The 22,526-nt window shown below is 58.2% G+C and overlaps 1 protein-coding gene across 2 annotated transcripts; it reads left to right on the top strand.

The window, feature by feature from the left end:
• The first annotated feature begins 262 nt into the window (after positions 1-262).
• Positions 263-21,735, top strand: KATNB1 (katanin regulatory subunit B1). 2 transcript variants are annotated; one of them, XM_037141482.2, is made up of 20 exons: positions 263-368; positions 1,481-1,766; positions 7,766-7,896; positions 9,754-9,871; positions 15,737-15,837; positions 16,183-16,224; positions 16,774-16,857; positions 17,067-17,182; positions 17,574-17,645; positions 17,806-17,956; positions 18,096-18,286; positions 18,586-18,716; positions 19,080-19,130; positions 19,645-19,712; positions 19,832-19,951; positions 20,041-20,190; positions 20,473-20,549; positions 20,630-20,704; positions 20,864-20,980; positions 21,306-21,735. In XM_037141482.2, the coding sequence occupies exons 2-20, from the start codon at positions 1,727-1,729 to the stop codon at positions 21,436-21,438; spliced, it is 1,968 nt and encodes a 655-aa protein (XP_036997377.2). In that variant the 5' UTR covers positions 263-368; positions 1,481-1,726; the 3' UTR covers positions 21,439-21,735. The 2 variants fall into 2 exon arrangements, with proteins under 2 accessions (XP_036997377.2, XP_036997376.2); XM_037141481.2 differs by having other exon boundaries at positions 263-434.
• Positions 21,736-22,526: the final 791 nt, after the last annotated feature.

Below are 22,526 nucleotides of genomic sequence, written 5' to 3'. Positions count from 1 at the left end.
AGAGAAGGCAAGACGGAGGAAGGGGAAAGTTTGAGGCGGAGGCGGGCCCAAGGAGAGGCAGCTCGCATTGGTTCATTAGAGGCCGAGGGGCGGCTCTCGAGTGCTCCTTCCCTGTGATTAGCCCAATTCGGGAAAAGAAGGAGGGTACTTAAGGAAAGCGGCAGAGGTGCCTGCTTTGATTGGTCAAACCTGGCGGCCGGAGGGGCGCTCGCGGAGACGGATTGGTGCGGCAAGCGAGGAGGGCGGGGCCCTGAGTCGGAGGTTTTGTTGTGAGGGTCGGTTGTCAAGCAGCGGCCAATCAGGGCAGGGGATGGAAGCAAGTGGGGGTCGCCGGAATACAGCCTCGGCCTCAGGAGCCGCAGCTGCAGGTGGAGTGGGCTACGGGGAGAGGAGGCGAGGGGACGTACGGTGGGCCCTGCACCGGGCCGAGCCAGGTGGGGCCAGGCCGCGCTGCGGTGGAGAGGGCTCTGGGCACGGGGAGGCTGGAACCCGTCCCCGCAAGCTGAGAGGAGTGGGAGTATCAGCGGAGGCCAAGGGACCAGCCTTAGCTCGGGTGGGGCGGGACCGGCGTGGAGGCCTGAGGGCCAAACGGGGGAGGCCGGAAGCAGAGCTAGGGGTCTGCGGGATGATGGGTGATGAATAGGGACGCTGGAAGCACGAGAGTGAATGAATGGGGATACTGGTAGCAGAGGGGAAAGGGCAGTAAAGGGGTCTGGCGAGACAGGGACCACATTTGGGAGCTCAGGAGACAACATGTATGTGAATGGGAGACTAGAGAGGCAGGACTGGGGAACTTAGGAGAAAGGGGATGGAGAGGAGAGGTTTCATGGGGAAAAAAAAGGCGTGGAGGAAGGGAGAGGAGGCACCGTAGGTGGCCTTTTAAAGTTGAGGAGTCATACCGACTCATGCCCAGCTGGGACTTGTTCCCAGCGCTGTCCTTGGGAATTTCAAGAGACCAGGAGTAGTTCCCTTGCCACAGACTGGGTGGTGGAGATTGGGGTGATAAATCCTCGGGGCCCTGTTTGACATTCTCCCCAGAGAAGACTTCAGTACCTGTCCCTGGGGTGCCTCTTCTGGGCCCTTAAGCTTAGCCTTGACTCCACCCCCTTCCTATAGGTCAGACAAAACAGTGACTCCCAGAAATCTATCAAACCTGCAGCCATGTGCTCTTCCTCGCCCCACTGCGGCTGCTGCACCTTCCGCACCTGCCTCCTGGAGCAGTGCCTCCTCCCATCATCCTGGCCTCTGGGAGGACCTTCTTTTTCCCTGTGCTCCCAGTGGCCCTGCCTGAGGTGCCCCCTCTCCTGATTCTCAAATTTTATTTGTAGTGCAGCTCCTGGCCCTGATGGCTTTGGTGGGTGTCTGTGTTTACCAAGTGGCCTATCAAGCTGTAGCCGCAGTCTGCAAATCAGCCCCCCGCCCCCACTGAGCTTCCCACCCAGTGTTTCCTAACAAGCTGTCCCCTCTGTTTGCGTTCCAGCCTGCTGTTGAGCTGAGATGGCTCAGCTTGACATTCCATGATCCAGGATCCCGCCAGGTGTGCTCAGGCCGCTGTGGATGATTTAAAACTAAGAGTCAGTCCAGAGCCAGGAGAAAGGCATTCCCTCTGCCTGGATGTGCGGGAACTCCCTGCCAACTTGATTGGCAGATCTGGGGGGGTCCACCCCCACCCCTCAAGGAAGACAGTCTTTTGTGGCTGGAGCTTCAGGTGCCAGACAACTGAAGGATGGCCACCCCTGTGGTCACCAAGATGGCCTGGAAGTTGCGTGAGTGGATTTCTTCTCTTGTTTTATACCCCATTTACCCTGTTAGCTGTTTTTTCCTGGGGTGTCCTGAACCCCCAGCTTTGTTGTGTGTTCTTGATCCAAGGGGAGACTCCCAGGCCTTGGAGTAAGACAGACCAAATGCAAATCATGACTTTGGCACTTAGCTGGGTGGCGTCGGCCAGGCGACTAGCCCTCTCGGAGGCTGAGTTTCCTGTCTGTACAAACAGATAATCACACCTACGTTCTGGAGTTGCTGCGAGATTCAAGTGAGAAAATGGACGTAATAAAGCAGTTAGTGCAGGAGCTCCAGTCAGGCTGACGGACGGGCGGGATAGGGCGAGAAATTCCAAAAATCTTTTCTGGCATTTTCAGACATCCCAAAGTCAAACTTCCCCCATCAGGTGAGGGCATCTTGGGGCGGGGCCAGGAGAGAGGACAGGCAAGAGGGATGTTGGCATGACTGTGGCACGTAACTGAGTGTGGGCACGACCCACCCCCATCATTACGTAGCAGTTCCGAACTCTTTGATTGGAGGACTTCTTTATCCTCTAAAGAATTACTGAGGGCCCCAGAGAGGGTTTGTTTATGGGGGTTGTATCTACCATTATTTGCCATGTTAGCAATACTGGGACATTTTCTTTTTTTTTTTAATTTTTTTTAAAATTTTTTTAATTTTTTTTAATTGATTATGCTGTTACAGTTGTTCTATTCCCCCTTTATTCCCCTCCACCCTACCCCCCATCCCCACCATCACCCCCCCTTTAGTTTATGACCATGTGTCTCAAGACCTTTAGATTCTATATTTCCCATGTTATTCTTGCCCCCCCATCTATTTTCTATCTACTGTCTATGCTACTTATTTTCTGTACCTTCTCCCCCCTTCTCCTCCTCCCACTCCCCTGTTGCTAACCCTCCTTGAGATCTTCATTTCTATGTTTCCACTGCTGATCTAGCTGTCCTTTTAGTTTGCTTTCGTTTTAGGTGTGGTTGTTAATAACTGTGAGTTTGTTGTCCTTTCACTGTTCATGTTTCTTTAACTTCTTTTTCTTAGATAAGTCCCTTTAACATTTCGTATAATAAGGGCTTGGTGATGATGAACTCCTTGAATTTGATCTTATCTGAGAAGCACCTTATCTGTCCTTCCATTTTAAATGAAAGTTTTGCTGGATAGAGCAATCTTGGTTGTAGGTCTTTGGATTTCATGACTTGGAATACCTCTTTCCAGCCCCTTCTTGCCTGTAAGGTCTCTTTTGAGAAATCTGCTGACAGTCTGATGGGAACTCCTTTGTAGGTGACTGTCCCCTTAGCTCTTGCTGCTTCTAGGATTCTCTCCTTCATTTTAATCTTGGCTAATGTAATTACGATGTGCCTTGGTGTGTTCCTTCTTGGGTCCAACTTCTTTGGTACTCTCTGAGCTTCCTGGATTTCCTGGAAGTCTATTTCCTTTGCCAGATTGGGGAAATTCTCCTTTATTATTTGTTCAAATAAGTTTTCCACTGGTGGCTGTGCCTTTCCCCCTTCTGGTACCCCTATAATTCGGATGTTGGAGCGTTTAAAGATGTCCTGGAGGTTCCTAAGACTCTCCTCATTTCTTTGAATTCTTGCTTCTTGACTCTTTTCTGTTTGGCCATTATTTGCTTTCTTCTGGTCCACTCCATTGATTTGAGTCCCAGTTTCCTTTTCATTGCTATTAGTGTCCTGTGCAATTCCATTCATTTCAATTAGTTTTGCCTTCATATATTTGTCTAATTTGTCGGTATAATCAACCAGTTCTGTGAGGATCCTGATGACCAGTGTTTGAAGCTGTGCGTCTGAGAGTTTTGCTATTTCTTCATCGCTTAGATCTATGGGCCCTGGGGCTTTGAGATCTTGCGCCATTTTTGGTCTGTTTGTGCCCTTTAAGTGTGAGGAGCGTCGCCTTGGACTCCCAGGTGGCTGGGTTCTGACGCTGTATGTGGGGGCGTGGCCAGAGCGGGGAAATGGCGACCCCCTCTGCTGTTTCTCACAGCTGGGTGACGATCAGCCTCTTAGGTGGTTCACCTGGGCCGGGCCACTCAGAGTCGCTGGGTTATGACGCCGTATGTGGAGGTGGGGTCAGAGCAGGGAAATGGCGGCGCCCTCCACCGCCGCTTGCCGCGGGGACCCACCGGGACCTGGTCCAACCGCCCACTCCCTCGCCTGTCTGCCCGCGCACAAATGCGCGACCACAGTCAACCCGCAGCCCTGCTCCCCCGCTGTCTCCCCCACGGTCGCTCGCCTGGTGGTTCGCTCTGTCGCTCACTAGGTCCAACCCTGCGCCTGGATTCCGCGCCTGAGTCCGGCTGACCGAGACCTCCTGTGCAACCCCGCTTCACCAGCCGCTGGTTTCGCCCCTTACCGGTCAGGCTGAAGAATTTGTTGTTAACGGACTTCCGAAAAGTTCAATTTTCTGTGTTCTGGCTGTGTTTTCTGTTGCTAACATTTAGTTTTCTCTAATCTTGGTTGTGTGAGAAGGCACGGCACATCCACCTATGCCTCCATCTTGGCGGAAGTCCCCAATACTGGGACATTTTCAAACAAGGACATCATCCAACGTGCTGTTAATGATGATGTCATCCCATGTCATCTATCTTCACAGTGGAAAACTCCACTGTGTTCTTATGAGCAAATGAGAGCGTAAAAGTCAAATACCGTATTAGTATTATTATAAAAATAGTTTTGTTCTCAAGGACCCCAACTCTCTTTCTCTCTCTCTTTTTTTTTTTTTTTTTTTGAGGACTGCTGCCTTACTCGGTGGTGTCTCTGTAGGCCGTTCCCCTCCCCCCTTGGAGTAACTGGTTGGTGTAATTTTGGTGCCCAGTTGGTCACCTATGCTATGAGTTGTTCCTTGGCAGTTTCCAGAGCTGGGGCAAGCCTCCTTCATTTCTTAACTGTGGGAATTTGGGCAAAGCTATTTGTTGGGCCTTGGTGTCTTTATTTGTAAAATGAGAGGTTTGGACCATTTTCCAATTGCTCCTCTAAGCCCGAGGGTTCTGGAAGAATCCTGTTAAGGTTTCCTAAGGAAGGTACACTTTGGACTGAGTGGCTTTGCATTTACTGGGGTTATGCATCTATCCCTGTAACAGCTTGCCTTTCCTGAGCCTAGAGCCAGGCAGTAGGTGACAAAATAGGCAAGGTCCTTGTGAAATGGGGTGCAGAGCCTGGGGAGAGTGACCAGCAGGAATCAGATCACCACACTCTTCTGTTCGTCTTTGAATTCTAAGCTGGGACCTGTACTTTGAATCAGTTAACTAGGCGATGGTGAGTAGGGTAGGGAGGTATTGAAGGCTTCCTGAGCCACAGGTACAAAGGCCCTGGGGCGGGAAGTTCAGAGCGATGGAAGATGTCTAGGGAGCCATGGGCTGAAGCACAGCGTTGGGGAGAATGTGGTCCCACAAAGGTTGGTGAGGACCCCGGTTCTTCCCAGGCTTTGCTTTAGCTGAGAGGCAAGACCACATGACAGTGAAAGTGCTCAGGTGGGAGGTCATGTGTTTAGGTGTTTGACAGTTTCACTGCACAGCAGTTTCACTGTCTGAAGGGCCCAAGGCTAGTGACCTCTGACTCCCTGTGGCTCAAGAGTCTGAGACTCAGAAGGTGCTTGGCCCGCATGGGGTTACTGAGTACTTGTCCTCTGTGCCTCTGGCCAGAATGCGGTGTTCCCAGCTCTGGCTGGGACACGGGGCCCGGGTTGTGCCACCTGGGCTTGGGAAGCTGGCATGGGCATCTGCCCCAGAACGGAGCAGCGGCCACCTGTAGATTCTGTGTGACCTTCATCTGTTTGCACTGAAATCCAGTACCCAGGCCTGGGTGCTGGTTTGTTTCAGGCCAGAGGGGAGCCCTTGGCCAGTGCCCTGTGCCGAGGCCTCTGCGTGGTGCCCACGGTGGGCCCCCTCTTCCCTCCCGGTCCTCTGGGGGCTCCGGTCAGTCCTTGGTTGGACTGCTTAGAGGGGAGTGTGGTCTGAGCCCTTCTAGAAGGGCCTAACCTCCAAATTGTTTTCACTCCCAAGTCTGTGGATCTCCCAGCTGTTTGCCCTGGCCCAGGAACTACCTGACCAGGCAGTAGTATGAAGATGGGAACTTTATCACTCTCATTCCCCCGCCGTCTCCCCAGTGCTGGTCCTGGAGCAGGCTCCCACGAATCAAGTAGATTATGAATTAATAGCTGTCTCCAGGGGCAGTGGTCCTGAGGCCCAGAGAGGGATGGTGGTGTGCTCAGGAGGCCCTGTGAGGTGAGCTCAGCCAGAACTTTCCCTGGAAAGCGTGAGAGCTGGGGTAGACACCCAGGCCTGTAGGTAGGTCAAGGGTGGGGACAGGGCACACACAGAGTGGTGAGAGAAGGGCAGAGTGCCTGAGGCTTGGGGGCAAGTGCTCAGGGAGAAGGTGGTTCACCGCTTCCTGGCCCGGGCAGCACTTTGACCCTGCAGAAGCCCTTGAACAGACCAGTGTCTGTGGCTAGACCCCGGAGGAGCCCAGGCTACTCTGTCCCTGCTGTGTCCGGAGCTAGAGAGGGAGGAGCGGGGCCCCTGAGGCCCTGGCTGACATTTGGGCTGCAGGGGACTCTCGCCCTGACTGGGGCTGGCTGCTGCCTGTGCCTGGCTCTGGCCAGGCCCTGAGGTCGAGCCTGTGGCCAGGTTCCTGGGCAGTGTTGATAGCCCCTCTGAGCCAGGCTGCTGGGCCAACAGCCTTCCTGGGCCCGGTTCCCCAGCTTCCCCAGCTTCCCTGCGGTCTGAGGTCCGTACCACAGAGGCCCCCAGGCAGGGTGGAGGCTGTCGCCCGAGCCAGCCTCCCAGTTGCTCCCTGGTTGCCTCAGCGTGTTGGCGTGGTGGGGTTTTCCCTCATCCTTGGTCCAGAGACCTGTCGCATCTAACCCTTCCTCCCAGGAGGGACTCACTGAGGAACGAGCTCGGAGACCCGGGCTGCCTCCTGGCTCTTTCTGCTGTGTCCGGTTCCCCCTGGAGCACTGATGCCCCTGGGGCTTTACTCTGCTGCCCCACCACTGCCCCAGCAGGCCAGACCAGGGGCCCTTGAGGCTGCCCACCAAGATCTCGCCTCCCACTCTGTCTGGTCATCCCTCACTCCCACCCCCTCACACCCAGACCTCTCGGTCGGCTGCCCTCTCCTTGTGCAGCCCACCCTTCTGTGCCCACCAGGGGCCCCAGTGCCCGCAGTCTTTGAGACGATTGCCCTCATCCTGCCTGACAACACAGAGCCCTTGCTCCAGCTCACGGGCATGTCTCACTGAATCCTCGGCAGCTTGGTGAGCCAGGCTCCATTATTATCCCCACATACCAGACGAGGAACCCCCACCCTCAGAGAGGGTGAGTGACTCGTCTCAGGCCACACAGCCTGCAAGAGTGGAGCTCGGATTAGAATGAGGTCCATGATTCTGAAGCCGGGGGCTGAAGCCCTGGGTGAGCTCCCCAGGGGACAGCTTGTTTAGACATGACCTAAACGGTTCTTAAAGTGTCTTCCCCAAAGAGGGGTTTGTATGCACAGCGAGTGACAACTCGCAAGGTGCTCAGGTGGTTTGTAGGTCAGGATTTTCTGTCTTAGTGATCGTTTTCATTTTCCTTTTTGTATCACAGAAAAAATATAATAAACACAGCACACTTGTAATTTCATGGATATTATTGCTTACAAGACAGAGTTAAATAAAAATAGCAAGTCATGTTTAAAAACCAAGCATAGTAAGGTCAATAATATTACCAGTGAACGTGCAGAAAAAGGAAGAAAACCAGGAGGCCTTGGGGTGGGATGGGAATGACTGAGGTTGAGAAATAGCCGTTTCTGGTTCAGGCCCAGGCCCAGCCTTGTCAACTGGTGTCACGAGGGGTGGCTGGGCCCAAAGGGGAGCCGAAGGGGCAGAGCCTTCGAGAAGGGCATCTGGTGCCAGAGCTGGTGGCCAAGCAGGGCCAAGTCCACCCTTGCCCCGTGTGGCCCGTCCAGCACCTGACTGGCCCCCCGTGCCCTTTCCTGTGCAGAGGAGATCGTCGCCCACGCCAGCAACGTGTCCTCGCTGGTGCTGGGCAAAGGCTCCGGGCGGCTGCTGGCGACGGGCGGGGATGACTGCCGCGTCAACCTGTGGTCCATCAACAAGCCCAACTGCATCATGGTGAGCCTCCGCGGGCCGGTGAGGGCAGGGGCGGGGGAGGGGACTGTGAGCAGGGCGGGGCTGCGGGCGGCAGCAGGCACCCGCTCCTCTGGGTGCCCGTCCAAGGGTAGGGGGACAGAGCACAGCATCTGTGCCTCCCACAGGTGTCTGCTCAGGGAGACCCAGGGCAACCCCAGATGGCAAGACAGTGGCCAGTCCTCAGGAAGGGGGACATCCCCCCACTATAGAACAGCACTCTGGGGAACCTGTATGAGAAGGCTAAAGTGAACTCGAGCCTGCCCTGCCCAGAGCCCATCCGCCCGCACTCAGCTCTGTGTGGGGGTGGCTGATGCGCTCGCCACCTCATTGCACTAAAAGGATCACAGGGCGCTTGGCTGGAGCAGGTCAGGGAGCTGGTCCTCTAACGGCACCTTCCCCTCCTGCGCACACGACTACATTCAGTGCCGAACACTGTGGTCCGAAACAGGAAGTCACAAAGGAGGAAAGAGCGCGACCATGAATTGTACAGAGTTCCATCATCCAAAAACCACTGTGTGGGTGTTTTGGTCGGTGCCCTTGTAGGTGCTGATATAGATACACAGACATGCAGGTGCATGCGTGTGCAGGAGTGTTTCTGTGCGTGCACACATGTGCAAGCACACGTACATGTGCATGCACAGAAATATGTTATTGAATGGAACAATACGTTATTAAAAATAACAATATGTGAGCATTTCCCCGAGTCAACAAATCCCTTCTAACAACACGATCTTTAATGGCCTGGTGGTGTGCTGTTGTGGGAGGAGCCAGAAGGGGAGCCCCGCCCACCCCCAGAATGGAGGCCCTGCGCAGCTTGCCTCTGCTTAGCCACACAGTGAACATTCCTGTCTGCCCACATCTTTGAACAGATCTGGGATCGATGCATTCAATCCAAAGGGGTGCACTTTTTTAAAAAGGCTTTCAAAACAGGTTGCCAAGTTGCCCCCCAGAAATCAGTTTACATTCCCTCCAGGAGCGAGGGAGCCTTACTCTGTCCCCACTCAGCCGTGCAGCACCTGGCAGTGTCATGCTTTCGACTCAGAGGGCCCTGCCGAGGTGTACTCCTGCCGACGGTGTTTGGGAGTCGGACCAGCTGCTTCTCACTGGGGCGCAGTTTTACTGTCCCCAACCCCTGTGAGGAATGGTCTAGCAAACACTGATGGAGTCACCACTGAGCCCTGGGCCAGGGACTGACACTGCACAGGTTTCAGGTTCCGGCCTCTCTCCAGAAAGCTGGAAATGCCGGCACTTTCCACCCTTCCTCCCGGGCTCAGCCTGGCCCAGCTCCGGCCGGCTGAGTGGGATGAGCCTGTCTGTGTTTTCCAGCAAAGTGACTCCCAGGCTGTGGGCTCTGAGAGCCCCTTCCTGGGAGTGCGGCTGGGTCCTCAGGGGATCCAGGCCTTTCGGAGGGGCGAGATGGGTGCCGCTGGCGAGCCAGGCCTCACTGCTGCCGTGGTCTCCACTCCTGAGGGGCTTGGGCCAGGCAGAGAGTGGAGATGGAGCAGAGCCTGGGTGGGTGGCAGTTTGGACTCGGACCGAAGGGTCGGCGGCTGCCCTCCAGGGGGCCCAGGGCCATTTCTTCAGGTGGCGTCTGTCAGGAGCATGGTGAACAGGGGAAGGGGTGGGAGCATGACAGAGGTCTGGCCCACTCTTAGCCCCGGGAGCTGAGGCCAAGGCCAAGGCCAAGGGAGGCGGCTGCTCCACCGTTTGGGAGAGCTGGGTATGGCTCCGTTGCTTGGGCCACTGCTTGCTGAAGTGCTTCCTGGGGGCCCCTCATTTGGGGCAGTAGCTGGGGGTCTGTCCACGCAGTGCACTGAAGCTTCCACCTTCTCTCCACAGAGCCTGACGGGTCACACGTCCCCGGTGGAAAGTGTCCGCCTCAACACCCCTGAGGAGCTCATTGTGGCCGGCTCACAGTCGGGCTCCATCCGTGTCTGGGACCTGGAAGCTGCCAAAAGTAGGCCTCTGTGCTTTCCTTCCCCACAGGCCCCTGTCCAGTCACTTCTCTCCGTCCCGACTAGGTCGGGTGCCTCCCTCCTGGAGCACTGACCGGACAGTGTGGTGACCGCCCCCACCCTAGTCCGGCAGGAGTGACTAGTCCCATCTCTGAGCGCGAGCACCTAGGAGCTGCCTAGTAATGTCCGAATGGACAGCTGTGTGGATGGCGGGTGGGTGTCTGTGTGGATTCAGAACCTGGAAGGACATGAAGTGCCACCAGGGGCCACACGGGACATATGAAGGGGTGAGGTGGCTGTGTGGGGCATACTAGGGGCGCCCCGAGGCCCCCACTCAGCATCTCTGACTGCTGCCTGCAGGAGCGGGGCTGGGGCAGCTGGGCCTTCCGTCCCCTTGTGCTTCGCTTTGGTTTCATTTTCGCCATTTGAGGGGCTAGACAGAGCACGGACGTCTCGTGCCGGTAGTTCTGCAAATACCCACAGTGGAGAAAGGGAGCCTCTGCCCCCCTCCTTCCCCTTCTCAGAGGCCTCGGCCTTCTCTCCTTTTCCCCGGAGTTCCATTCCTTCCCTCCGTCTTTCTAGATAGCATTGTTATGCTGCCATTTCTTTCTAAAAACGTTTGGTATGTTAGCACAGAACACTGTGCAGGCCCACACCGAGAGGTCCAAGCAAACCTGTCCGCTCGCTTTTGACTGCCCGCCTCTTGTCCGGCTCCTTTAGCAGGTTGGGCGGGAGGCCACCCGAGGCCTGAAGGACAGGGGAAGAAAGGGTGGCATGGATTTTGGCAAGCCTGCTTTTCCCGGAAGACAGCCCCCTGCTGAGCTGAGACACACAGGTCTCTGGGCCTCTCCCGTGGCGTGTGCTCTGCCTTTGCTGCAGGACAGTGGCCGTTATCTACGCACAGCCATGGCCAGGTTCATCCTGCCCGAGAGCAGCCGACTTCTTGTGTAGATGGCCCTTAAGAAAGATGGCACCCCCAGGCCTCTTGGGTGATGCTTGCCTACCTAGAGGTGGGCTGCTTAAGAAGAACGGACCCCAGGATCTCAGAACAGATGGGCTGCAGGCTTAGCATCTCAGCACGTGGTCCCTCTGCCTGGCCACGCACAGGACCCACGGCATCTGTGCTGGGGCATCACTGGACTCAAGGGGCCAGGGTGGAACAAGGCAGAGAAAGCAGAAAGCCTCAGGCGGAAGGGGGTTCTCCACCTGGGGAGCCTCTGCCTGGACCCAGGTCCCAGTGGACAGCACCAGCCATTCGCCAGGCCCCGAGGAGCGAGGGACAGAAGAGAAGACGCGGGCACCGTGCGTTCTCAGCCACGAGTATTTCACACGTAAGGAAAATGTGAGTGCTCCTTAAGGGGAGTGAAGAATGAAACCGCAGGCCGCTGTCTGGAACCCCTGGGCACTGGACTCCCAGGGCTGGCCGCTCTCGATATCGTCACACACACGTGGCCCAGACCCCATTTCCAGGACATGGCTCAGAAGGGCGGCAGCACAGTACCCGGCTTTCAGTGAGCTCCAGGGGGTTCTGGTGCAGAGCCGGGGCGGTCAGGCCTTGCACGTGGTGACAGCCCTGTGGCCGGGAGTGGCAGAAGCCGGGACTCACATCCTTGTGTCAGAGTTCCCATCCCAGCCGTCTCCACCTTGTCATTTGCTGCCTTGAGTCTGGGGGGTTTCTCTGGTAGGAGAGAAACTTACCCTCGGCAGCCTTGGCAGGAAGAGCTGAGACCTCACGCCCACCTCCAGCCCTGCCCGCCACTGCGTGAGTGAATGGGACAGGCCAGTTGGCACCCAGGGACAGGAGGCATTCTGGAAGAGCTGCTGACTGTCACATCGGTTGCTTTGAAAGGCAGCCCATCACTGGGGGGTTCGGGCAGAGGCTGAGCTGCTGCTCGGCTGGGAGGTTCCCTCACGGGACTCCTGTGGCAGATCCTGTGATGGAGGCCTCCTGAGGGCCCTCCTGGGACAGAAGAGCAGAGGCGGAAGTCACGCCAGAAGAATGCGGTCCTGCCTGCTTTCCATGGCCCAGCCTGAGGACGAGGGCGAGGGCGGGTCGGCTGGGATGCCACAGGGAGGCTGCCAGCGCTTCCCAAAGCCGGCCCACGCAGGGCGGGACGTCCTCTGGGGCGTGGCAGGGTTAGAAACCTGGCTGTGCGACTGGGAGCTGGGGGCCGAGGCAGGAGCCGGCACGAGTCCGCCCCCTTCAGGCCCTGGGCCGCACGGCATGTGCCCACCACCTCCTTGTCCAGAAACGCAGCGTGGAGCCCCAGTGGCATGTGCTGCCATGTCCGCTGCGAGGAGGGGCAGCCTCACGGGGTTCGGTGCCATCGAGTTAGGTGCGCAGTGGACAGGCGCAGCGGGTGCCCTGTCACACTCTGCGAAGGACATCAAGGGGAGGCACCGGGCCCGTGCGGAGGCCCGCCCAGTGGGGTGCATGCGCGTGGCGGGCAGTGGGATGGGCTGCGTCCTCCAGGCAGAGGGCAGCCAGAGCAGCTCTCTGTCCCCCACACTCAGCTGCGCCTGGCCTGTCCCCGGAGCTTGAGGCACATGTGACCCAGCGGTACCAGTTGGCCCCAGCTCTCATGGGGTGATCGGTTCCATTCAGACAGCGGAATTATAAATCTTTTAAAAAGGAAGACACACCAGGCCAGAAAGAGGAGGCAAATTTGATACGTACCAGAGACAGAAACACGATTTGCCTGCGGGCCGAGCTGGGCTGGACCAGGGAGCTGGGCTGGGCAGGGAACCTTGAAGGGTTGGAGACGTGGTTTCCTGGGGCAGCAGGAGGTGATTCGCCCCACGACCCAGGTTCTGAGGCCCCGGGCCTGTCCTCACAGCCACACTCCCTGGAACGGTGGACCAGTGTGGGCGCCAGGGCCACCCCAGGTGTGGTGCCCTCCACGTGCCCTCCCTGGGGCCTTTGCCCACCACGTCCCTCTGCCTGGCACACCTTGCCCTTCGCTCTCAGAAGAGCACACGGGCCGAGACCAGAGGCAAGCTGGGCGGGGGGTTCGAGATGCAGTGTCCGGGGGCTCAGTTAGTAACAGAAATGGCTGTTGCTTCTCAGGAGGAAAACCGGAAGATTAGTTGTCAGGGTTGATTCCCCCCCCCGCATTTTTTTATTTTTATTTTTTATTTTTTATTTATTTATTTTTTTAAAGCTTGTCAGTTCTTTTCTTTTTTCTATTTTTTCTTTTTTTAAGTATTTTTATTGATTATGCTGTTACAGTTGTTCTATTCCCCCTTTCATTCCCCTCCACCCTACCCCCCCATCCCCACCATTACTCCCCCTTAGTTTATGACCATGTGTCTCAAGTCCTTTAGATTCTATATTTCCCATGTTATTCTTGCCCCCCCATCTATTTTCTATCCACTGTCTATGCTACTTATTTTCTGTACCTTCTCCCCCCTTCTCCTCCTCCCACTCCCCTGTTGCTAACCCTCCTTGAGATCTTCATTTCTATGTTTCCACTCCTGATCTAGCTGTCCTTTTAGTTTGCTTTCGTTTTAGGTGTGGTTGTTAATAACTGTGAGTTTGTTGTCCTTTCACTGTTCATGTTTCTTTAACTTCTTTTTCTTAGATAAGTCCCTTTAACATTTCATAGAATAAGGGCTTGGTGATGATGAACTCCTTGAATTTGATCTTATCTGAGAAGCACTTTATCTGTCCTTCCATTCTAAGTGAAAGTTTTGCTGGATAGAGCAATCTTGGTTGTAGGTCTTTGGATTTCATGACTTGGAATACCTCTTTCCAGCCCCTTCTTGCCTGGAAGGTCTCTTTTGAGAAATCTGCTGACAGTCTGATGGGAACTCCTTTGTAGGTGACTGTCCCCTTAGCTCTTGCTGCTTCTAGGATTCTCTCCTTCATTTTAATTTTGGCTAATGTAATTATGATGTGCCTTGGTGTGTTCCTTCTTGGGTCCAACTTCTTTGGTACTCTCTGAGCTTCCTGGATTTCCTGGAAGTCTATTTCCTTTGCCAGATTGGGGAAATTCTCCTTTATTATTTGTTCAAGTAAGTTTTCCACTGGTGGCTGTGCCTTTCCCCCTTCTGGTACCCCTATAATTCGGATGTTGGAGCGTTTAAAGATGTCCTGGAGGTTCCTAAGACTCTCCTCATTTCTTTGAATTCTTGCTTCTTGACTCTTTTGTGTTTGGCCATTATTTGCTTTCTTCTGGTCCACTCCATTGATTTGAGTCCCAGTTTCCTTTTCATTGCTATTGGTGTCCTGTGCAATTCCATTCATTTCAATTAGTTTCGCCTTCATATATTTGTCTAATTTGTCGGTATAATCAACCAGTTCTGTGAGGATCCTGATGACCAGTGTTTGAAGCTGTGCGTCTGAGAGTTTTGCTATTTCTTCATCGCTTAGATCTATGGGCCCTGGGGCTTTGAGATCTTGCGCCATTTTTGGTCTGTTCGTGCCCTTTAAGTGTGAGGAGCGGCGCCTTGGACTCCCAGGTCGCTGGGTTGTGACGCTGTATGTGGGGGCGTGGTCAGAGCGGGGAAATGGCGACCCCCTCTGCTGTTTCTCATAGCTGGGTGAGGATTAGCGTCTTAGGTGGTTCACCTGGGCCGGGCCACTCAGAGTCGCTGGGTTATGACGCTGCATGTGGAGGTGGGGTCAGAGCAGGGAAATGGCGGTGCCCTCCACTGCCGCTTGCCGCGGGGACCCGCCGGGCCCTGGTCCAACCGCCCACTCCCTCGCCTGTCCGCCCGCGCACAAATGCGCGACCACAGTCAACACGCAGCCCTGCTCCCCCGCTGTCTCCCCCACGGTCGCTCGCCTGGTGGTTCGCTCTGTCGCTCACTAGGTCCAACCCTGCGCCTGGATTCCGCGCCTGAGTCCGGCTGACCGAGACCTCCTGTGCAATCCCACTTCACCAGCCGCCGGTTTCGCCCCTTACTGGTCAGGCTGAAGAATTTGTTGTTAACAGACTTCCGAAAAGTTCAATTTTCTGTGTTCTGGCTGCATTTTCTGTTGCTAATATTTAGTTGTCTCTAAACTTGGTTGTGTGAGAAGGCTTGCTATTTCTTCATCGCTTAGATCTATTGGCTCTGGGGCTTTGAGATCTTGCGCCATTTTTGGTCTGTTCGTGCCCTTTAAGTGTGAGGAGCATCGCCTTGGACTCCCAGGTCGCTGGGTTCTGACGCTGTATGTGGGGGCGTGGCCAGAGCGGGGAAATGGCGACCCCCCTGCTGTTTCTCACAGCTGGGTGACGATTAGCCTCTTAGGTGGTTCACCTAGGCCGGGCCACTCAGAGTCGCTGGGTTATGACGCTGTATGTGGAGGTGGGGTCAGAGCAGGGAAATGGCGGCGCCCTCCACCGCCGCTTGCCGCGGGGACCCGCCGGGCCCTGGTCCAACCGCCCACTCCCTCGCCTGTCCGCCCACGCACAAATGCGCGACCACAGTCAACACGCAGCACCGCTCCCCCGCTGTCTCCCCCACGGTCGCTCGCCTGGTGGCTCGCTCGGTCGCTCACTAGGTCCAACCCTGCGCCTGGATTCTGCGTGCCTGAGTCCGTCTGACCGAGTTTTCCTGTGCAACCCTGCTCCCCCAGCCCCTGGTTTCGCCCCTTACTGGTCAGGCTGAAGAATTTGTTGTTAACAGACTTCCGAAAAGTTCAATTTTCCGTGTTCTGGCTGCGTTTTCTGTTGCTAATATTTAGTTGTCTCTAAACTTGGTTGTGTGAGAAGGCACGGCACAGCCACCTATGCCTCCATCTTGGCGGAAGTCCCTCCCCCCCGCATTTTAAAATCTGTGCTTTTCTTCAGTTAATGTTAAAGCCCACGCACAGGCAACAGCCCTTTTCCTCCACCGTTTTGTCTTCCTCCCACGTCCTGTCTCTGCTTGCTTCCTGCTAGTTCTCCGCACACTCGTGGGACACAAAGCCAACATCTGCAGCCTGGATTTCCACCCCTACGGCGAGTTCGTGGCCTCGGGGTCCCAGGACACGAATATCAAGGTGAGATGCCAGGCTGAGCCCTGTGTCTTGCCCTAGGCAGGCAGTGGGACCCGGCCGTGTGTCCTTCCTGCGGGGGCAGGTTTTTGGCTCTTTGTGGGGCCGTCTTCTCTCTTAGTGGCGGCATTCACACCCGCCTGGAGAAGGGAGGTGTGGAGGCGCTCGGCAGACATTTCTGCCCGGAATTACCAGCTTCAGTGGGCAGTTCGAGACTCCTGTTGTTTTGGGGTGTGATGGCTTGGAGGTGCCGGAGCCTTTCTCTGTTCACAGCCACACACTGCCCTTTGGCCCAGGCCGCCTGGGGCTGTGACCTGTCCTGACTCTGCCCCTCTGCTCCTCTCCCCACAGCTCTGGGACATCCGGAGGAAAGGCTGTGTCTTCCGGTACAGGGTATGGAAGGCACCCCCCGTGGGTGGTCCCACAAGCACCTTGCAGGCATGGAGCATGGGTGGGGCCCCAACTGGCAGCGGTGGGAGGGCCCTGCCGTCCACCGTGGGTGAGAATGTGAAAAATGAGAGTCCCGCTGGGAAGCGTGGACCCAGAGCGGAGCAGGGGTGCTGTGGGTGGTCCACCGGACCCCCAGCGTTCCACGAATTCCCTCAGAACGGCGTTTACCAACTGTGCCCCGTGCCCTGGTTTTATGGGCAGGAAACCAGCACCACCAGGGGAGGGGAGCCTGTGCACAGGAGTGTGGGAGCACCGAGGTTGACGTAGAATTAGTATTGGAGGTGTGCAGACCCTCTGGTGTGCAGAGAGGGCGATCCTGAGTTCTTAGAGCAGCCTGCGGGACGGGGGTCCGTGACCAGGTATGGGGAGCGTTCTTCAGTGGCATCTCCTGCAAGTCTGTCCCCTCGCTGCTTGCTCCCCGGTGGGGGAGTGGGAAGGAGAGCCCCCTGGGGCAGCTCCTCAGGTGAGCCCCGGGCCCTGCCTTCTCCTCAGGGGCACAGCCAGGCCGTGCGGTGTCTCCGGTTCAGCCCTGATGGGAAGTGGTTGGCATCGGCTGCGGATGACCACACAGTGAAGGTACCTGCAGGCACAACTGGGGCCCAGGGCTGCAGGCTGGCGTCTGCTGGTTACACTCAGGCAGGGTCCTCACTTCCCCCCTGATTGGCGTTGCGTGTCCCAAGCCCATCCAGAGTGGACGGTGGAGTGTGGATAAAGCGCTTGGGCTGGAACGGGGGAGAGTGGTGGGGCCCAGCCTGGTCCTCACCCCCACCCCCGCTCCACTCCAGCTCTGGGATCTGACCGCTGGCAAGATGATGTCCGAGTTCCCTGGCCACACGGGGCCTGTCAGCGTGGTGGAGTTCCACCCCAACGAGTACCTCCTGGCTTCTGGCAGCTCGGACAGGTGAGGGGGCGCAGGCCCATTGCCTGTGAGCGCCGCTCCTCACATCTCTGCCTCTGAGTGTGTCTGTCTGTCCCCAGTCTGTGTCTGTGACCCATGGTGTCATATGCTTGATGAGCCTATGTGGAAGGAATTAACTGCCAGCCCAGACCGTATGGGACCCTGGTGCCTTCCCTCCCGACTTTGGTCCAAAGCCCGTGTTAGTCTCCTGCCCACTGAGTCCCCTCCCCCAGCCTGCCCAGGGCCAGCACCCCCACCCCACCCTGCCCAAGGCATTGCTCTTAATGGCTCTGGGTGGGGGCAGGAGGAGAAAGAAGCTGGCCGCCCCAGCCACCGGCCTGTTTGGAGGCCGGACGGCGGCCCTGGCTCCAGCACGGCCTGGCTACCTTTGCAGGACGATCCGTTTCTGGGACCTGGAGAAATTCCAGGTGGTGAGCTGTATTGAAGGGGAGCCTGGGCCCGTCAGGTACGCAGGCAGCTGGGCAGTGGGCTTAGCCCTTCCTCTGGGGAGGTGGGGTGTGGATGTGGGCGGGCTTTCCCATCTCCGCTCTGCCCCCTCGTGTCCTCGGGTCCCCGCAGCCTCCCCGGGTTTCTTGGGACCCACAGCCCACTCTCGCCCGGACCAGGAGCATCCTCTTCAACCCCGATGGCTGCTGCCTGTACAGCGGCTGCCAGGACTCGCTGCGCGTCTATGGCTGGGAGCCCGAGCGCTGCTTTGACGTGGTCCCAGTCAACTGGGGCAAGGTGGCCGACCTGGCCGTCTGCAACAACCAGCTGGTGAGCGAGCTGCCCACCCTCCTCCTGTTGGGCCACCCGGCTGCTGGCACCAGGCCACCGGGCCCTCGTGGGGACCCTGCCCACCTGTGCCGTAGCCACTGCCGGAAAGGGCCCCACCCCAGCTCTGCCCTTCCTGCAGATAGGCGTGGCCTTCTCCCAGAGCAACGTCTCCTCGTATGTGGTGGACCTAACACGGGTCACCAGGACAGGCACAGTGGCCCAGGACCCCGTGCAGGACAGCCGGCTCTTGGCTCACCAGCCACCCCTCCCCACCGCCCCCCTTCGGCGCATCTATGAGCGGCCCAGCACAACCTGCAGCAAGCCTCAGAGGTGGGCTTGGGGCTCGGGGTGCTGGGGGGCACTGGGGGGCCCAGCACAACCTGCAGCAAGCCTCAGAGGTGGGCTTGGGTCTCGGGGTGCTGGGGGGCTCAACACAACCTGCAGCAAGCCTCAGAGGTAGGCTTGGGGCTCGGGGTGCTGGGGGGGCACAGGGCGCTGGGGGGCCCAGCACAACCTGCAGCAAACCCCAGAGGTGGGCTTGGGGTGCTGCGGAGCACAGGAAGTGGGCCCATCCGCTGGAAGACTTCAGGGGGGCCGGCCTGGCCTCACTGGCCCTGGCCACCCTACAGGGTAAAGCAGAACTCGGAGAGCGAGCGCCGCAGCCCCAGCAGTGAGGATGACCGGGACGAGCGGGAATCTCGGGCGGAGATCCAGAACGCTGAGGACTACAATGAGATCTTCCAGCCCAAGAACAGCATCAGTGAGGCCTGGCTCCCACCCTTCGAACCCCAGCATCCCCTTCTGTGAAAGGGATGCAAACGATCCTCCAGGGACTGCGTCCATTCACTTCCCAAATTCCTAACACCCACCTGGCCAGACTCTGTTCCTGGTCCTCTGGGCCCCAGTAGAGCCCTGGCAGCCACTCAGTCCCCTGAGCAAAGGAAGGCCCACAGGGCAAATGGGTGGGAAGGGCCAGGGTCCCCAGTCTGCAGCAGCATGCCTGAAAACTAGCCCGCCTCCGTGTCCTGACAGGCCCCTGGACCCCAGGTCACCTCAGCCCTAGGGGCTCAGACAGGAGCCTCGGGCAGCCAATGTGAACCCCCAACCCCCTTTGCCTCTACAGGTCGGACACCACCCCGAAGAAGTGAGCCCTTCCCAGCACCCCCAGAAGACGGTGAGCCAGAGGGTGGGGCAGAGCCTGGCCTCCAGGCTCCCCAGTCCTCAAACCCCCGCCCTCCCTGGTATCCCCTCGCTGGCACCATCCTACTCCCTCTCCCACTGGCTCAAGAGCACCGACTGTGCTGAGCCCCACACTAGGCCCTGGTGAGTCCGCACGGACGAGGCAGGCAGGCGCTCCCCCCAGAGCCCGCCCCTAGTGAGGAGGGCAGGCAGCAGACCCCCACACGGCGGGTCCAGAGACGACACGTGTGCTGTGGAGGAGCATGCTCACCACCAGCACCCCCGGCACACGCTTCCTGGTGACCCCTCCACACGGTGCCAGACGCCTGCTTCCTGCCAGGCCTGGGACAGAGGAGGCAGAACCTGGGGGACAGGCACAGCCCCTGCCCTTGGGCCTCCCCGGCTGCCCGTGGGCTCCGCTCTGTCCCCCACGATTGTAGATGCCATCAGAGTCTCACCCTGACCCCTGCCTTCTTCCTGACCCAGAGGACCTTTCCTTTTGCCCCCAGACACGGCCATAGCCAAGGAGGCGGCAAAGTCCAGCCCAGCCATGGACACGCAGTTCCCGGTGCCAAACGTATGTCAGGGTGGTGGGCTGTGGTGTGAGACTCAACAGCAGGGCTGGGACCCTGAACCAGGGTTGGGGGCAGAGAGGTAGCTCTCAGGCCAGCCACCCACTGTGCTCTGGTCCTCCAGCTTGAGGCCCCGCCCTGGCCCCAGGTCATCACTTCCACCCCTGTACCCAAGGCTGAGCCTGCCATCATCCCTGCCACCCGGAACGAGCCCATTGGGCTGAAGGCTTCCGACTTCTTACCCGTGAGTGGGGAGCTAGCCCAGGGGTGGGGTGGAGGCTCATGGGGCAAGGGTAGAGCTTTGCTGCCAACACCTGGGCCCCTGTCCGCCAGGCCGTGAAGATCCCCCAGCAGACAGAGCTGGTGGATGAGGATGCCATGTCGCAGATCCGCAAAGGCCACGACACCATGTGCGTGGTGCTCACCAGCCGCCACAAGAACCTGGACACTGTGCGGGCCATGTGGACCACGGGCGACATCAAGGCAAGGGCCATCTTCACCCCTGACCCAGGAAAGGGCCACAGGATGTGGGGCGGTGGGGGTAGGCAGCCCCTTTCACCAGTGTGGCTGACTCCACCTTTATTTCTTCCACCCCCGTCCTCACCAGTGGCCACTTACTGAGCACCTGTGTATGGGCCTGGCCTTGCAAGGATCCTTATTTTAGGTGGTCATTTTAATACCCTGCAAAAAACCCATCGTCACACCATACCCAGGCAGGGGCCTCTCTATCCCCAGCCCTCTGTGATGGGTGCTCTGTTTGCACAGACATCGGTGGACTCAGCCGTGGCCATCAATGACCTGTCGGTGGTAGTGGACCTCCTGAACATCGTCAACCAGAAAGCGTAAGTGGCCACAGCGGGCGGAGTGGGCAGAGTGGGCGGGGCTGGGTGCTGAGGGCACCTGTCCCCGGGCCTCTCCCCAGCTCCCTGTGGAAGCTGGACCTGTGTACCACGGTCCTGCCGCAGATCGAGAAGCTTCTGCAGAGCAAGTATGAGAGGTAGGTCGTGGGGAAGCCCTGCCCACCTCACAGCAGGGAGGGGACAAAGAGGCTCCCACAGGGACCACGTGAGGTGGCTGCCTCTGATCTGCCTCTGCCCATCTGTCTTTGTGTACTTGCTGTTTGTCTGTGGCTCCATCCTTCCTTCTGCCTCTGAAGCTATGTCCAGACGGGCTGCACCTCACTGAAGCTGATCCTGCAGCGGTTTCTGCCCCTGATCACTGACATCCTGGCAGCCCCGCCCTCTGTGGGCGTGGACATTAGCCGGGAGGAGAGGTAAGGGGCCTGGCACCGTGCCTGTGTTGGGGGCAGGGGGTGCCACGCCCGGTGAGGACACACAGGCCCAGGGGCCCAGCCCGCTCTTGGGAGGCCCTGGTGGAACCACTGTGGAGGAGGCCACTGTGCCTGCAGAGTCCTTGGCTCAGGGCGTCAGGCGGGGATAGCAGAGCCTGGGCTCCTCCATGGCCTGGCTTTGCCCTGAGCGCTGGTATTGCCTGGGAGACAGGAGGGCGTGGTTAGGACAGGCAAGGCCCCAGGGTCAGGGGGGTCATGGTGTCCAGGCAGCCGGCCATCTCAAGTGCTGCTGCCCCTCTACCCACAGGCTTCACAAGTGCCGGCTCTGCTACAAGCAGCTCAAGGGCATCAGCGGCCTCGTCAAGAGCAAGGCGGGCTTGAGCGGCCGCCATGGCAGTGCCTTCCGGGAGCTGCACTTGCTCATGGCCAGTTTGGACTGAGGGGTCCAGTGGGTGGGGGCACCTGGCAGCCCTTGGGACCTGGCCTCAGCCCACACTCCTGCTCCCTGTGCGCCCAGCGGCCCCAGAGCCTCTGCCCTGCCCCCTCCGCTGCCCTGTGGCCGTCCTGGAGGCCACAGCAGTGGCCCACCAGCCACCTCCACAGCCCCAAACTCAAGACAACTTCTGTCAACAGTGGCTGCCCAGCTTTGCCCAAATCTTGCTTCCTGGGGCAGCCAACCAAGCCCTGCGGCTGCTGCTGTAATTTATAAGGCAAATTTTATTAAATTTGTAACTATTTACTTGTGGTTTTTTTGTGGGGAGGGGCATATCTGGCCACAGGGGCTTCTGCGGGGACCGTGCACCAGCCTGCTGGCCAGCAGGGGGCAGCAGAGTGCCGGGCGAATGGGAGAGGGCGAGTTCTGACTTTGGGAGAAAGGGAAGGCAACAACTCTTCCTCCACGGCTGGGAGAAAGGTGAGGCCGAGGGGGCCCATCTCCTCCATCTCAGCCACACTCCCAGAGGTGCACTGGGCCCTCCATGGCCAACAGCTAAATCCTGCAGGATGCCAGGACCCCCACCTCACAGCCGTGGCCACCACTGTGCTGGCCCAGAGCCCAGCATGCACCCCAGCCCCCCAGACAACCTTTAGGCCCAGGGCTGGGAGGGCAGTCCCCACACCCCCCTAGGAGGGCCCTGAATGGACTTCATTCTGTGCAGGAGTCCCCAGTGCTGGCTGGCCAGCACCAGCCTACCCCAGCCAGTAGGCTTCACTTCTGCTTCCGAGGCAGCAGTGAGTGGGTGGCTCAGCCCCTGTCAGAGGGGGGGCCCATTGAGCACAGTATTCCCCTAAGGCTGGGACCAAGTCCAGACCAACATACCCCATGGTGGGGGTGGGGGCTGCCCTGCATTGGTGGTCAGGGTCCCATAAGCCCTGGGAGGAAGGTGGCACTCGCCTGGGGCCGGTTCACTTACAGGGACAATTCCAAGACTCGCGGAGCCTTCACTTCCCGTCTACAAGGTGGAGGTGCCAGCACTGTTCGTGGGTCGGTCACTCACAATCAGGGGGGGGGCGCCAGCCCCCCAGTTGC

This window comes from Artibeus jamaicensis, unplaced genomic scaffold (genome assembly GCF_021234435.1).
Source record: "Artibeus jamaicensis isolate MK-2021 breed Jamaican fruit bat unplaced genomic scaffold, CSHL_Jam_final contig_3152, whole genome shotgun sequence".
Classification (NCBI taxonomy): domain Eukaryota; kingdom Metazoa; phylum Chordata; class Mammalia; order Chiroptera; family Phyllostomidae; genus Artibeus; species Artibeus jamaicensis.
This window is presented reverse-complemented; position numbering and strand designations above follow the sequence as displayed.